We start from the raw sequence: 12,746 nt of genomic DNA, 5'->3' as shown, positions 1-12,746 counted from the left end.
GCCCCTAACGTCTACGTAAGGTAAGCTGTCCGGCTCACGCCTCACGTTTGAACGCTTTTTTTTAACCTACGTTTGACGCTTCTTAACCTAGCACTGACCCCTTAACCTAACGTGTAACCTAACCTAACCTAACCTAACCTAACCTAACCTCTGACGCCTGACGTGTTTGAATGCTTAACCTAAGTTTGACGCTTAACCTAACCCAAGTCCCCTTAACCTAACCCACGTCCACCTAACCTAACCTAACGTAGACGTGTAAACGTAATGTGTAATGCGTAACGTGTAAGGTCGGCTGTCGTGTGTGCTTGACGGCAGATTGGGTTGGTCTGTAGATTCGGATTGCGGTTTGCCTCGGTCGAGGGGTTGGGTCGGAAGCGGCGAGGGGCGGCGGCGCCTGTTGCGCAGGCGGCGTCCGTTTGCGGCGGGCAATTGTTGAGAAACGGCTGTGAATGTTGGCGGGCGAGAGGAGGAGGACGGCGCGCGATGTGGCCCGACGGCTGCGGGCCGATCGGGAAACGGCGGGAGGGCGACGGAAGGCGATGGGGCGGCGGAGGCGCGTTTGCACGGCCGTCATCGCCGCACGCCTCGGCTTGTGTGGCTGTGGCGCCGGCCGCGCTGGCCGGGCTGCCGCGGCGACGGTGTGGGAGTTTTGCCGAAGGTTTGGCCATTGTGGCGGGTCGTCGGCTGGGGCTGTGGGGGCGGCATTTGGGCGGGGGCGGCGATTCTCGGCGGGCCGACCCAGGCTGTAGCGCGCGGTAGCTGCAGTTTGGCCGTGGTTTGCGGCGCTGCCGTGGCGACTGGTTGGCGACTGTGGTGTGGCTGTGTGTAGCCCCATCCTCGGTGGTTTGAAAGGCGCGGGCGGTTGTGGCGCAGGTTTGGGGCTGCTCCGCACAGGCTGTCGGACGTTGGGCGGTAGCAAGCGCGGGAGGCGCGGCGCGGCGGCGCGCAGAGTGGCGGCCGCTCTCTCGGCCGTCCGCGCCCGCCCGCGACACTGGCTGGGCCTTGTGATTCTCTGCTCTGCTGCTGTGCTGTGCTTGCGTGCCTGCCTGCCGTCCCGCTCGCTCTCGCTCTCGCTGTGTGTTACGCGCGTCGTCGAAATGGCAGATCAGGCGGCTACGAACGAGACTGCTGCGGCACCCGCCGCCACCGGCACTACGAAGAAGGCCAAGTCTGCGTCGTCTGCGAAGAAGCCGCGCGCCAAGCCTGCGCACCCGCGCACCTCTGAGATGGTGACGGCCGCCATCAAGAGTCTGAAGGAGCGCGGCGGGTCGTCGCTGCAGGCGATCAAGAAGTACATAGCCGCGCACTACAAGCTGGACGCGGAGAAGCTGGCGCCGTTTATCAAGAAGTACCTCAAGTCGGCCGTCGTGGCGGGCGAGCTGGTGCAGACGAAGGGGAAGGGCGCGTCCGGCTCGTTCAAGCTTGCCGGCGCCGGCGGCGGGGGGGCGGCCGAGGGCGGCAAGGCTCGTGCTGGCGGTGCCAAGAAGAAGCGCGCCGCTCCGGCCAGCAAGGAGAAGAAGGGCGCCCGTGCGGCCGGCGCAAAGAAGGCTGGTGGCGTGAAGGCGGCGACCGGTCGGAAGGCGGGCGCCGCCAAGAAGGCGTCTGCGGCGTCGGCCGCTCCCGCGGGTGCGAAGAAGGCGGCTGCGGCCAAGCCGGCCAAGGCCAAGTCGCCGTCGAAGGCGAAGAAGGCCGCCAAGGTTCCGACGAAGAAGCCGAAGGCGCCGCGCCCGAAGAAGGCGACGACGCCGTCTAAGGCGAAGGCTTCGCCCAAGAAGAAGAAGTAGAGTAGAGGAGAAAGAGATGGGAGAAAGGAAGGGTTTGGCGCTTGACTCCGTCGTCCCCACCCCCCGTCGTCGTCTAGTGGCGCGCAAGAGACGCGCGGCCCAAAACGGCCCTTCTCAGGGCCATCAAAGCACGTCGGGGAAGGTTTTGATTGTCGTGTTGCGTTTGGTGTGGGTGTCTGTCTGGCGTTTCTGTATGCCCGTGGGGATGCTGTTTGCTTGCCGTGGTGGTTGGATTGCGGGGGTCGGTGGCGGGTGTGGGCGGCGGTAGCGGTAGCGGTAAGCGGTGTTGTTGTTGTCGTGGTTGATTGTCGCCGTGTTTGTGGCGGCGGCCGACGGTTGGTTTTCTGTCACGTTGTTTTGTTTGAATACGTTGGTTGGCTTGCCTGCGTTCGTTCTTCTCGGATGTCTGTCTTGTCTAGTCGTGTCTGGTCTTTGTTTTGTTCCTTTGTGTGTGTTATGTTTTGCAACGGGGGGCACGTTGAGATGTGGAAGGAGTCGGCGGGGATTTCGGTGGCGTGTAGAGAGAGCGAGCGAGCGAGCGCGCCTGCCTGGCCGTTGGCCGTCGGAGTGGAGTGCGGGTTTTTTTTGTTTTCGAAACGAAAGCGGCGGCCGGCCAGCCAGCCACCCGTGCGGTGTGACGTCGGCCGTTGGGTATTGTGCGCTTTGAGCGCCGGGGAGGGATGATGTGTGATTGTTGCGCGCTGCTAGCAGGCAGGCAGGCAGGCAGAGTGAGCGGGTGTGGCGGACGGACGGGAAGTGGTGGTTTTTGTTTTTTTTGGGTTGCGGGGCGAGAGGCAGGCGACCGACAAAGTTTGCTCGCGACGGAGAGATGTTAGTGGCCCTGAAAAGGGCCGTTTTTGTTTGTGCGGTGCGGTGCCGCGGCGCGGTTTAGGCGCGCTCGCCGCGGATGCGGCGCGCGAGCTGGATGTCCTTGGGCATGATGGTGACGCGCTTGGCGTGGATTGCGCACAGGTTGGTGTCTTCGAAGAGGCCGACGAGGTAGGCCTCGCTGGCCTCCTGCAGGGCCATGACTGCGGAGCTCTGGAAGCGCAGGTCGGTCTTGAAGTCCTGGGCGATCTCGCGCACTAGGCGCTGGAATGGCAGCTTGCGGATGAGCAGCTCCGTGCTCTTCTGGTAGCGCCTGATTTCTCGCAGGGCGACGGTGCCCGGCCTGTAGCGGTGGGGCTTCTTGACGCCTCCGGTGGCGGGCGCGCTCTTCCTCGCCGCCTTGGTGGCGAGCTGTTTGCGCGGCGCCTTTCCGCCGGTGGACTTGCGGGCCGTTTGCTTTGTGCGGGCCATGGCGGTAGCGGTAGCGGTAGCGGTAGCGGAGCGGCGTGCGTGGAGGTTAGGTGCGGCGCGGCGTCCGGTGCTGCCTTGACAACGGGCCCGCGCGACGACGACGACGACGCACATGGTTGAGGGGTGAACCCTCAGCTGTGAGCGAAGTTCTAGCGCGTTAAAAGCGCTTCTCCTTCTTCATTGACGGGGTGAAAATGTGGGTGTGACATGACGGGTGGTATTTGACCTTGACTGTTGTGCTGGTTTTTTTTTTTTTTTTTTTTTTTTTTTTTTTTTTTTTTTTTTTTTTTTTTTTAATAAAGGAAAGATGAAAGGATAGTAAGAGAGACAGTGAGAGAAATGGAAAACGAAGGGCCGAAGTGACTGGCCGGTGGTTTAAGCTGATGGCTCCGCTACTGCTGTAGAGGCCGCGCGTGGTGTCTGTTACTGAACCTGGCGATGTTTACGGGTAATGTCTTCCATGGCTTCCAAAGCTTCGCTGTCCATCTTCCGCCGACCAGACCGGAACTCTTCCTTCAGGAATACATCGATAACGTCGACTAAGGCATCCCATTGAGAGGGGGTGAAGATGGGGTGCGAATTGAGCAGGGCTATTTCCTTCTTTGTGAGCACTTCCATAAATGCGTCACGGTAGGTGCGCAGGGGGAGCGGCCGATGAGGAAGGGAAGGTATGGGCTGGTCTGGCGGAGTGAAGGGATATGGTTGGTCGGCATAGGGGTAGGACCAATTCTTCAGTGCCGCGGTAATGTCCTTCAGGACAACCTGCACGTTGGTCACGTCAGGAAAAGGTAGGTGAATCCTCCTCTTCTTCGTTGGCTTCTCGGCTTGCGAGGAGACAGGGGGCGCCTTAGCGCCCTTGCTGGCGGCTGCCACCGCGGAGGGTGGCAGCCGAGGCGGCACATCATCCGTGTCCATGGGCGCCACCTCCTGCATTGCTGCGGGAGGGGGAGCGGCTGCCGTTTGCGTGGCCACGTCGACCCCCACCGGACGACTCACAGCGGCGGGTGTTTGCGTGGCTACGGCTACCCCCACCGGACGACTCACGGCAGGGGCGGCGGCGGGAGCTGGCGGCTTCTTCTTGTTAGCCCGCAGCTCATCGCGCAGCTGTTGGAGCTGGCGATGGACTGCTGCGAGCTCCTCCTTCAGTGCGGCCCTTTCGGCCGCAAAGGCGGCTTGGAAGCCGGCCACGGCGTGGTCGGTGACGGTTTCAAGACGGCGCGGCTCGCACCCCTTGCCGGAGCGGGGGGGCGGGGCGGCCGTCGAGGCGCTTGATGTCGCCGCAGGGCGTGGTGCGGCGGGTAGACGGCGTGACTCGCGGAGGTAGCCGCAGCTACGCGAGTTGGCGGCGTGTGGCCCGCCGCAGTTCGCGCAGCTACAAGCCACCCCACGAGGTTTCGTGCAGCTGCGGGTGTCGTGGGCCGCCGCGCACTTTAAGCACGCGACGGCGTTCTTACACCCGCGCGCGGTGTGCCCCAGCTGCTGGCAGTTGTAGCACTGGAGCATCATCCCTTGCCGCTGGCTTCTCGTGCGCCTTGACTGCCGTTGGCGGCCGCCGGTGAAGCCCAACGCGTTAATCAGGCCTTCTAGTGCGGCGGCGATCTGCTTTCCAGTCATAGCGTTCTCGGAGACGAAGTGCGTCGCAGCGAGTCTAACAGCGGAATGGGGGGGGGGCCCGCGCGCCTCCGTGCTGCGCTTATATGCCCTCGGTTGCGCGTGGTGGGGGGAGGGCGGGCCAGAGTCTATATAGGGGGGCGGCGGGCGCGCTGGGCGCAGACCGTAGCCGACTCGCCAGCCGCTGCAGCTGCTGTTTGTGCACGTTTTGCTTTGCCCGAGGAAGGAAGGATGACAGGCCGCGGCAAGGGAGGAAAGGGGCTCGGCAAGGGTGGCGCCAAGCGGCACCGCAAGGTGTTGCGCGACAACATCCAGGGCATCACGAAGCCCGCCATCCGCCGCCTGGCTCGCAGGGGCGGCGTGAAGCGCATCTCTGGTCTGATCTACGAGGAGACCCGCGGGGTGCTGAAGGTGTTCCTGGAGAACGTGATCCGCGACGCGGTGACGTACACTGAGCACGCCAAGCGCAAGACTGTGACGGCCATGGACGTGGTGTACGCCCTGAAGAGGCAGGGGCGCACCCTGTACGGTTTCGGCGGTTAGGCTGCGTCGCAGCGGGCGCTGGCCTTCCCGCGGCCGTGCTTGTGGGTGGGAGAGACTAGAAAACGGCCCTTTTCAGGGCCACCACACTGTTCGGAAGTTGAAAAGTGCGAAAGAGTCTGTGTTGTTGCTGCGTGTGTGCGCTGTGTTGTTTGTTTGTTTCTTTCTTTCTTTCCGTTTGAGCGACGTGATGTGACTGGGAGGGGAGAAGGAAAGGAAACGTGTCATGTGGCTGGCTGTGTGTGGAGCTGCTTCGTTTGTGTGTTTGTTATTGTGTGTCTTTGTATCGATCGCGACGGAGATGGCGGGCTGTGTGTTGTTGTGCGAGAGGCGGTGATTATTTGCTTGCGTGGTTTGGCTCTGTGTGTTTGTTTGCGGCGGCGTTGGGGTTTCCGAGGCAAGGCGTGTGGGCATAGGCGGCCGGATCAGCTGTTTCGTTCGTGTCGACGGCCGTTGCGCGCGGGAGTGGAGGGCGGTGTGTCGACACGCCTCCCTTTAACAATGGTCATTATTGCTGCCGTTTGTCGGTTTGGAAGGCGACTGCGACCGTGCAAAATGTGCGTGCGTGTGTGTGTGTGTGTGTGTGTGTGTGTGTTGGGCCACACGGGCTGTGTGGACGACAAGATGGCGGACGTGCGCCGGCGGCGGCTGTGCTGTGACAGTGCAAAGTTAAAACAAAACAAGGTGCGGCGAGGACGACTGAAATTTTGCTTTGGACGTAGGTGTGTGTGGTGGCCCTGAAAAGGGCCGATTGTTGTGGGCCGAGCCGAGCCGGCAAAGCGCGTTGCGTGCAGGGGAGCACGCGGCGCTGCGATTGCCTGGCCTCCTTTAGGCCTTCTTCTCGGTCTTCTTTGGCAGCAGGACGGCCTGGATGTTGGGCAGGACACCACCCTGTGCGATGGTGACGCCCGACAGGAGCTTGTTGAGCTCCTCGTCGTTGCGGATGGCAAGCTGCAGGTGGCGCGGGATGATGCGCGTCTTCTTGTTGTCGCGGGCCGCGTTTCCGGCCAGCTCGAGCACCTCAGCCGCGAGGTACTCCATGACGGCGGCGAGGTAGACGGGCGCCCCGGCGCCGACGCGCTCTGCGTAGTTTCCCTTGCGCAGGAGGCGGTGGATTCTGCCGACCGGGAACTGGAGCCCAGCCCTGCTTGAGCGGGACTTTGACTTGCCCTTGACTTTGCCTCCCTTTCCGCGTCCGGACATGGCGATGGGCTAGCGACGGTGCACACGAAACGGAAACGAAAACGACCGGTGCGAGCGGCAGCGAGTCGAGCAGCGGAGTGCGTGCCGGCGCACTCACTCACTTTTACTTGCGAGCAGTCCTTTGCTCGTGAAGGGGCAGGGTGAGCATCGGGTGCTATTCCTGCAAATATTTACTTATAAGATGTGGAAGGGAACTGACTTATTTCGGGCTGGCCTATCGGATGCGTTGCATCCATTGGTTGTTGCAAGGTTTTTATGCTTGCAACAGGTCGGGCCAACGTGTGGTCGGCCTGTGGTGGATTTGGTGGCCCAGTGCCTGGATGAGCCTATTGTGAGACCTGTGGGCCTCTTGATAAAACTGTCGCGCTGATTGTCGGAAGCGATCTCTCAGCAGAGGTATACCAGTTTGTTGGTGTAGCTGGGCAGTTGGGTAGCGCCAGGGTAGACGGAGGGCGAGCCGAAGTGCTCGGTTCTGCACCCTCTGGAGCTCAACAATGTGGGTTTCGGCCGCATTTCCCCACACCACGGCAGCGTACTCCAGCACCGGGCGAACCAGTGCCAGGTATAGGGTGATGCCGTGGCGAGGGGGAAGCGTCGAAGTCGGGTTGAGTAGAGGGTACAGGACACGAAGACGCCCTGCAGCCCTACCCTTTGCCTCCTGTATGTGGGGGCGCCATGTTAACCGCTGGTCTAAGGTTACCCCGAGGTATTTCGCGGTTTTACACCACGGGATGGGGCCTCCCGTGATCGTCACCGGCTCTAAGTCACGAGGCAGCATTCTCTTTGTGAATATTACTGCCTGACTTTTGGCAGCATTAAATTTCAGCCGCCATTTCGTCGACCAGCTTCCTAAAGCCTCACACCCTAGCTGGAGACGCCGTCTCATTTCTTGCAGGTTCATGCTCCGGACGAGCAGCGCAGTGTCGTCGGCATATAATGCGAGCGACACCCGCGCCACTCGCGGAGCATCTGCGGTGTAGAGGGAGTACAGCAGGGGGCCGAGTACGGACCCCTGCGGCACTCCAGCCTGGATCGGTCGTTGGGTAGACACACCCTCCTCAAGGCGCACATGAAAGGTCCGGTCTTCGAGGTAGGACTTCAGTAGCACCCCGTGCGACGTCGGGATCCCGTGCACGAATAGTTTGTACACGAGCCCGTCGTGCCACACGGAGTCAAATGCCCTAGAGACGTCCAGGAACACCGCCCCAAGGTATTCCCGGGTCTCCAGGGCTCTCATGGCTTCCTCCACGACACGCATGAGTTGGTGTACTGTGGAGTGGCCCCTGCGAAAACCGAACTGTTCATCTGGAAGCAGATGTTCGGCCTCCACGTGTCTGAGGAGGCGTTTGGCGTAGAGGCGCTCGAATACTTTCGAGAGTGTGGGCAGGAGGCTGATCGGGCGGTAGGAGGCCGCCAGACGGGGGTCCTTGTCTGTCTTAGGGATTGCTACCACTTCCGCGTGTTTCCACTCGGAAGGGTAGATTCCCGTGCGTAGGATGGTGTTGAAGATGTCTGCGAGCGTCTGGTATGCCTCTGCTGGGAGTTCGCGCAGGAGGATGCCGACGATGCCATCATCCCCTCCCGCCTTTTTTGGGCTGATTGTCCGTAGCTGCAGGGCCACTTCTTCCACTGTTATCAGCTCAATGTTGTCTCCGTCTTCTCTGGCCGCTAGGAAGGTGGGGAGCTGTGTTTCTACCAGGCGAACGTGATCGGCGTCCACGACGTCCGCCACGGGCGTGAAAGACGCCGCGAAGTGGTCGGCCAACACGTTCGCCTTTTCATCGGGGTGGCTGAAGACCTCCTGGCCTACCTGAATTGGTGGGACGCGCCTACGTCGTCTCAAAAATGATTTTGCGACGCGCCAGGCGTTGCCGTCAGCAGGGTCAAGGGTTTCCACTAGGGCCGCCCATTCCCTGTTTCGGTGGGCCTCGACTGCAGCCTTGATCTCCCGGCGCATGTGGTTCAGCCGGGCCTTCGTGTGACGTTGGCGTGTAATTTGCCACTCTCGGAAGAGCCGGTTTTTCTCCCGGATCGTCTCCCTGATTTCGGGCGGGAGGCGACGGGAGTTTACCAGTGGATGTTGTGCGGGAGGCGGTGAGGCTGCCTCGGCGGCCTGGAGCAGTTTTTCGCTCAGGTACTGCAGGGCAGTGTCCGTGCCAACCTCAGAAGGGTCTGGGGCGTCTGTCAGGAGAGGGAGGACCTCCTCCTGATAGCGCTCTCGATTTAGGTGCCTGAAGTTCGGACGACGTGGCGGAAGGGCCGCACCGACGATGTCCACGTCATAGATCACTGGGACGTGATCTGATGACAGTGCACAGCGCGTCGATGCGGAGATGTGGTGCCCTATACCTTTGAGAATTGCTATGTCCAGCACATCGGACAACAGGTCCTGGCGAGCTGGGAAGATGGTATGTTCGAATGGCCCCAGAGCTATGGCACCGTTTCTCTGGGCAGCTCTGAGGAGACGGCGGCCATTGGCATTTGTGAGGCGGGAGTTCCATTCCGCGTGCTTCGAGTTGAAGTCACCCGCAATGAAAACCCGCCCCCCAGCCGCCAGTAGCGCGTCGATATCCTGGTCGGCAAGAGTAGCGCGTGGGGGCTTATAGGCAGCAACGAAGGTTATCTGTCCTATTGCGGTGGACACGCTGACTGCTGTGGCTTCCACCGATACTAGGTCAGGGAGGTGGGTGGCATGGTGCATCAGTGCACGTCGAACATACACGTCTGTCCCACCACCGGCGGTCGGCCTATCATAGCGGTAACAGGCGTAATTGGCTGCCCTGACTTGGACTCCAGGCTTAAGGTGGGTTTCGCAAACGAGACATATATCAACTGCTTCGTCCTGCAGAAAGTTGCGAAACTCACCTTGTTGCCTTACCAGGCCGTTTGCGTTGAATCCGCAGACGGTTAGCCCATGTATGTGCGGGTTATCCATGGTGTGGGGCTGGGACGGTGCTGGCCTGGAGGGCCGCCGTGACTGCCTGCACTAGTACTGGGAGTTGCTGGAGCATTGACGTCAGCGAGTGCAGGAGGGCATTTAGCTGTGTTGTCTCCAAACAGGGTTTGTTGTGGGGTTCAGGAATGGCTGTTGCAGTATTGCGAACCGGTGGGATGTGTGCAGCAGGTGCCGTGCGACTGGCCACCTGTGCGTTTGCCTGACATGTTTGGTGTGGGGAGCTGGGGGTGGGACGCAGTGGGCCCTGACTGCAGTCTTTGGTGCTTGTTGCGGGTGGGGTGGGGCCTGGCTGGGCTGCTGGTGACTGGTTTGTGGCAGCCGGCTTGTTCGTGGCGTCTGGGGGTGCTTGCTGTCGCTCCTGGTGGGCTGGGGCCGCGCCTTTTGCGGCTGCGGCATAGCTGGTGCCTTGCTGGACTGGGCGTGACGTTCCACGTCCGCGTCCGCGGCGCCTGGTCTTTTTAAATAGGTTGCAGCCCCTGTAGCTGGCCACGTGTTGTTCACTGCAGTTGCAGCATTTCGGCGGTTCATCTTTGCTCTTTTTGCAGTCTCTGCTTTGATGGGAGCCCGCGCATTTGACGCAACGGGCAGGCATTGTGCAGAAGTGTGCCACATGATCCAGGCCTTGGCACGAGAAGCACTGTGCTCTTCGCCCCTTGGCCCGGAGCGGCTCAACTTCTACGTCGACTGTGGCTATTGTTTTAAGTTGAAATATCTTTCTGGCCTCGATGCTGTCCACCAGGACAACGAGGAACAGTGGCATGTCCCTCCGTGTCCTGGGTGACTTCATGAGGCCTGCTGATCTAACGCTGTACCCCAAGGCGAGGAGTTCCTCCTTGAGGTGATCAGGTTCCATACTCATGGGCAAACGGCGGAAGACTACCTTCAGGAGAGGGAGCCGCTCTGCATCATGAGTGTAGCAGAACAGCCCCTCCTCCCGAATCTTACTCATGGTTGCGCGGTAGTCGTCCATGTTTGCAGGTGTGATGCGCAACATCTCGCGCCCAAGGGACTTTATTTTGGGTGGTGCGGACACACCCTCAGAGAATTTTTCTAGGAAGGCTCGAAAGGTGTCCTTCCAAAGGACATTGATTGGTGGTGGGGCCACCCTTTTGGGCGGCCTTGGCGCTTCCTCCATAGCCTCGGTGTCGATTGGGGCGGACTCGAACGAGTTTGCCGTCGGGAGCGGCTGCACCTGCTCGAGCTTCCTTGCCCGAGCCGTGTGCTTCCGCTTGGGGACGACAAACTCATCTTCTTCCTCCTCTGCGGCTTCAATGTCTTCTGTGGCGCCTTCAGGCGCGGTTTGCTTCTTCTTCTGCTGCGGCATTCTGTGGGCAGAAGAAGGGGTGCTTTCGGACGACTCATCGTCATCCGCCGGCCTTTTACGCGATGGGAGTGAGACTTCCATAGCCTCGCCATCGTGGATTAATTTTTCCAGGTTGGCTTCTGGAATAACGTCCTCGTGAGATGCTGCTGGCAGGTCAGCAGCCTCTTGACTGGCCTGTACCGTGGGGGGAGCCAGCAGGGCAGTGGGTGCATGAGACGCCACGCCTGGTGGCTCTGCTCCCTTCGGGGCCGCCTCCGGCAGTGCAGTGTCCTCTTGCGTGGACACGCCTGGCGGGGCTCCCGGCGGTACCTTGGCCTCTTCACTGGCTGCGCCTGGCAGTGCGGCGGGGAGGTCGTACTGTAAGAACCTTATGTAAGCCTTTTCCGCGGCCTCGCGTTCAGAGGCGGTGGCGGCTTTGGCCATGCGGTTCATTACAACAAAGAGTTCGACCGTTGTGAGTGGGCGATACCCTGGAGGAGCGGTCGCGGGGGTCGGAGCATTGGAGGCCGCCACCAGAGCGTGCTCTGACGCGGCGACCACCGCCGCGACGTTCGCAGCGATGTTATTGCCTTCCATGGGGAAGACAGGAGCTCTTGAGGGTGGGTGCTAAGCGAGTGAGCGCGGACTGGTCCCACGTGAAGGGGGTCCTGACTCACGGCGTGCCCTAACAGTCCCTAGGCGCAATACAAATTGATGCTGATCAATTTGTATTGCAGCCACGATAACGGTAACACACAATTTTGCCGCTAGACGAACTCGCAAGCGAGTCGTTAGCTGGAGAAGTCCGCTACCGCTTCTGCCACGTGGCCACCTTCGGCCCGCGTGCCTTGACAAAGGCGCGCGAGAACAAAGGCGCTCGTGAACAAAGGCGCGCGACGGACAAAGCGCTGCGGAGAGCCCAAGCGACCTGACGCTGCGGCGGCTCTGCGCAGACTCGCGTGCGTGCGTGCGTCGCGTGCCGGCGCAGCCGGGGTGGGGGTGCTTTATGGGCTCGGGTGCGGCGGCCGGTTGCGCGCGCGCCCCATTGGTCGGCGGCCGCAACAGGGCGAGGTGGTAAAGGTGCGGCGGCGGCTGGCGGCGGGTGCCACTGTGTGGGGAGACGCTGACTAGAGCGGAGCGCTTGCTACTGGTGTTGCTGCTGCCGTACGTTGGTTCGAGATGCCGCCCAAGACTAGCGGGAAGGCCGCCAAGAAGGCTGGCAAGGCGCAGAAGAACATTTCGAAGGGCGACAAGAAGAAGAAGCGCAAGAGGAAGGAGAGCTATGCCATCTACATCTACAAGGTGCTGAAGCAGGTGCACCCTGACACGGGCATCTCGTCGAAGGCGATGAGCATCATGAACAGCTTCGTGAACGACATTTTCGAGCGCATTGCGGCCGAGGCTTCTCGCCTGGCGCACTACAACAAGCGCTCGACCATCACGTCCCGCGAGATCCAGACCGCTGTGCGGCTGTTGCTGCCTGGCGAGCTGGCCAAGCACGCCGTGAGCGAGGGCACGAAGGCGGTGACCAAGTACACGAGCTCCAAGTAAGGAGGTGGCTCTGGAATGGAAGGAAGGATGGAGAAGGCTCCTCCGTTGCGAGAGCGGCAAAACGGCCCTTTTCAGGGCCACCAACTTGCCTTTTGCGGGAAGGGCGGAATTGTTGTTGTTGTTGTTGTTGTTTGTGTGGACGGCTGTGATGTATGTGTGCATTTTGATTGTGGGTGGGGGGGGGGCGCGTCAAAGCGTGTTGCGCGGGGTACGGCCACGAGGTTGGTCGCCGTGGCGTGGAATGGTGGCACGCCTCGTTGGCGTGGTTTTTGACCCATTGGTGTTGTTGGTGTGTGTGTGTTACCCGTCTGCGAGGGGGGGACAGTGTGATCGGCGACTTTTGTGTCACCGTAACGACGGCCGTTTGCGGGTTTGTTTTTTTGCACATCATACATGGCGAGGGTGAAATGTGAAATGTTTTTGTTTGGTTTTTTTTGCCGCCCACTATTCCCTTTGCTGTACGCCGAGTTTGACAATGGTGCGACGTAAGTGCAGCGTG

General features: G+C 60.9%; 1 protein-coding gene across 1 annotated transcript; it reads right to left on the bottom strand.

Annotated features, from left to right (window-relative positions):
• Nucleotides 1–3,506: 3,506 nt before the first annotated feature.
• LOC124582924 (nascent polypeptide-associated complex subunit alpha, muscle-specific form-like) lies at nucleotides 3,507–11,293 on the bottom strand. The gene is made up of 3 exons (XM_047131324.1): nucleotides 10,339–11,293; nucleotides 9,593–9,869; nucleotides 3,507–4,413 (listed from the first exon to the last, which is right to left on the bottom strand). The coding sequence occupies exons 1-3, from the start codon at nucleotides 11,291–11,293 to the stop codon at nucleotides 3,507–3,509; spliced, it is 2,139 nt and encodes a 712-aa protein (XP_046987280.1).
• Nucleotides 11,294–12,746: the final 1,453 nt, after the last annotated feature.

The sequence above is a fragment of the Schistocerca americana genome, unplaced genomic scaffold (genome assembly GCF_021461395.2).
Source record: "Schistocerca americana isolate TAMUIC-IGC-003095 unplaced genomic scaffold, iqSchAmer2.1 HiC_scaffold_428, whole genome shotgun sequence".
NCBI lineage: Eukaryota > Metazoa > Arthropoda > Insecta > Orthoptera > Acrididae > Schistocerca > Schistocerca americana.
This window is presented reverse-complemented; position numbering and strand designations above follow the sequence as displayed.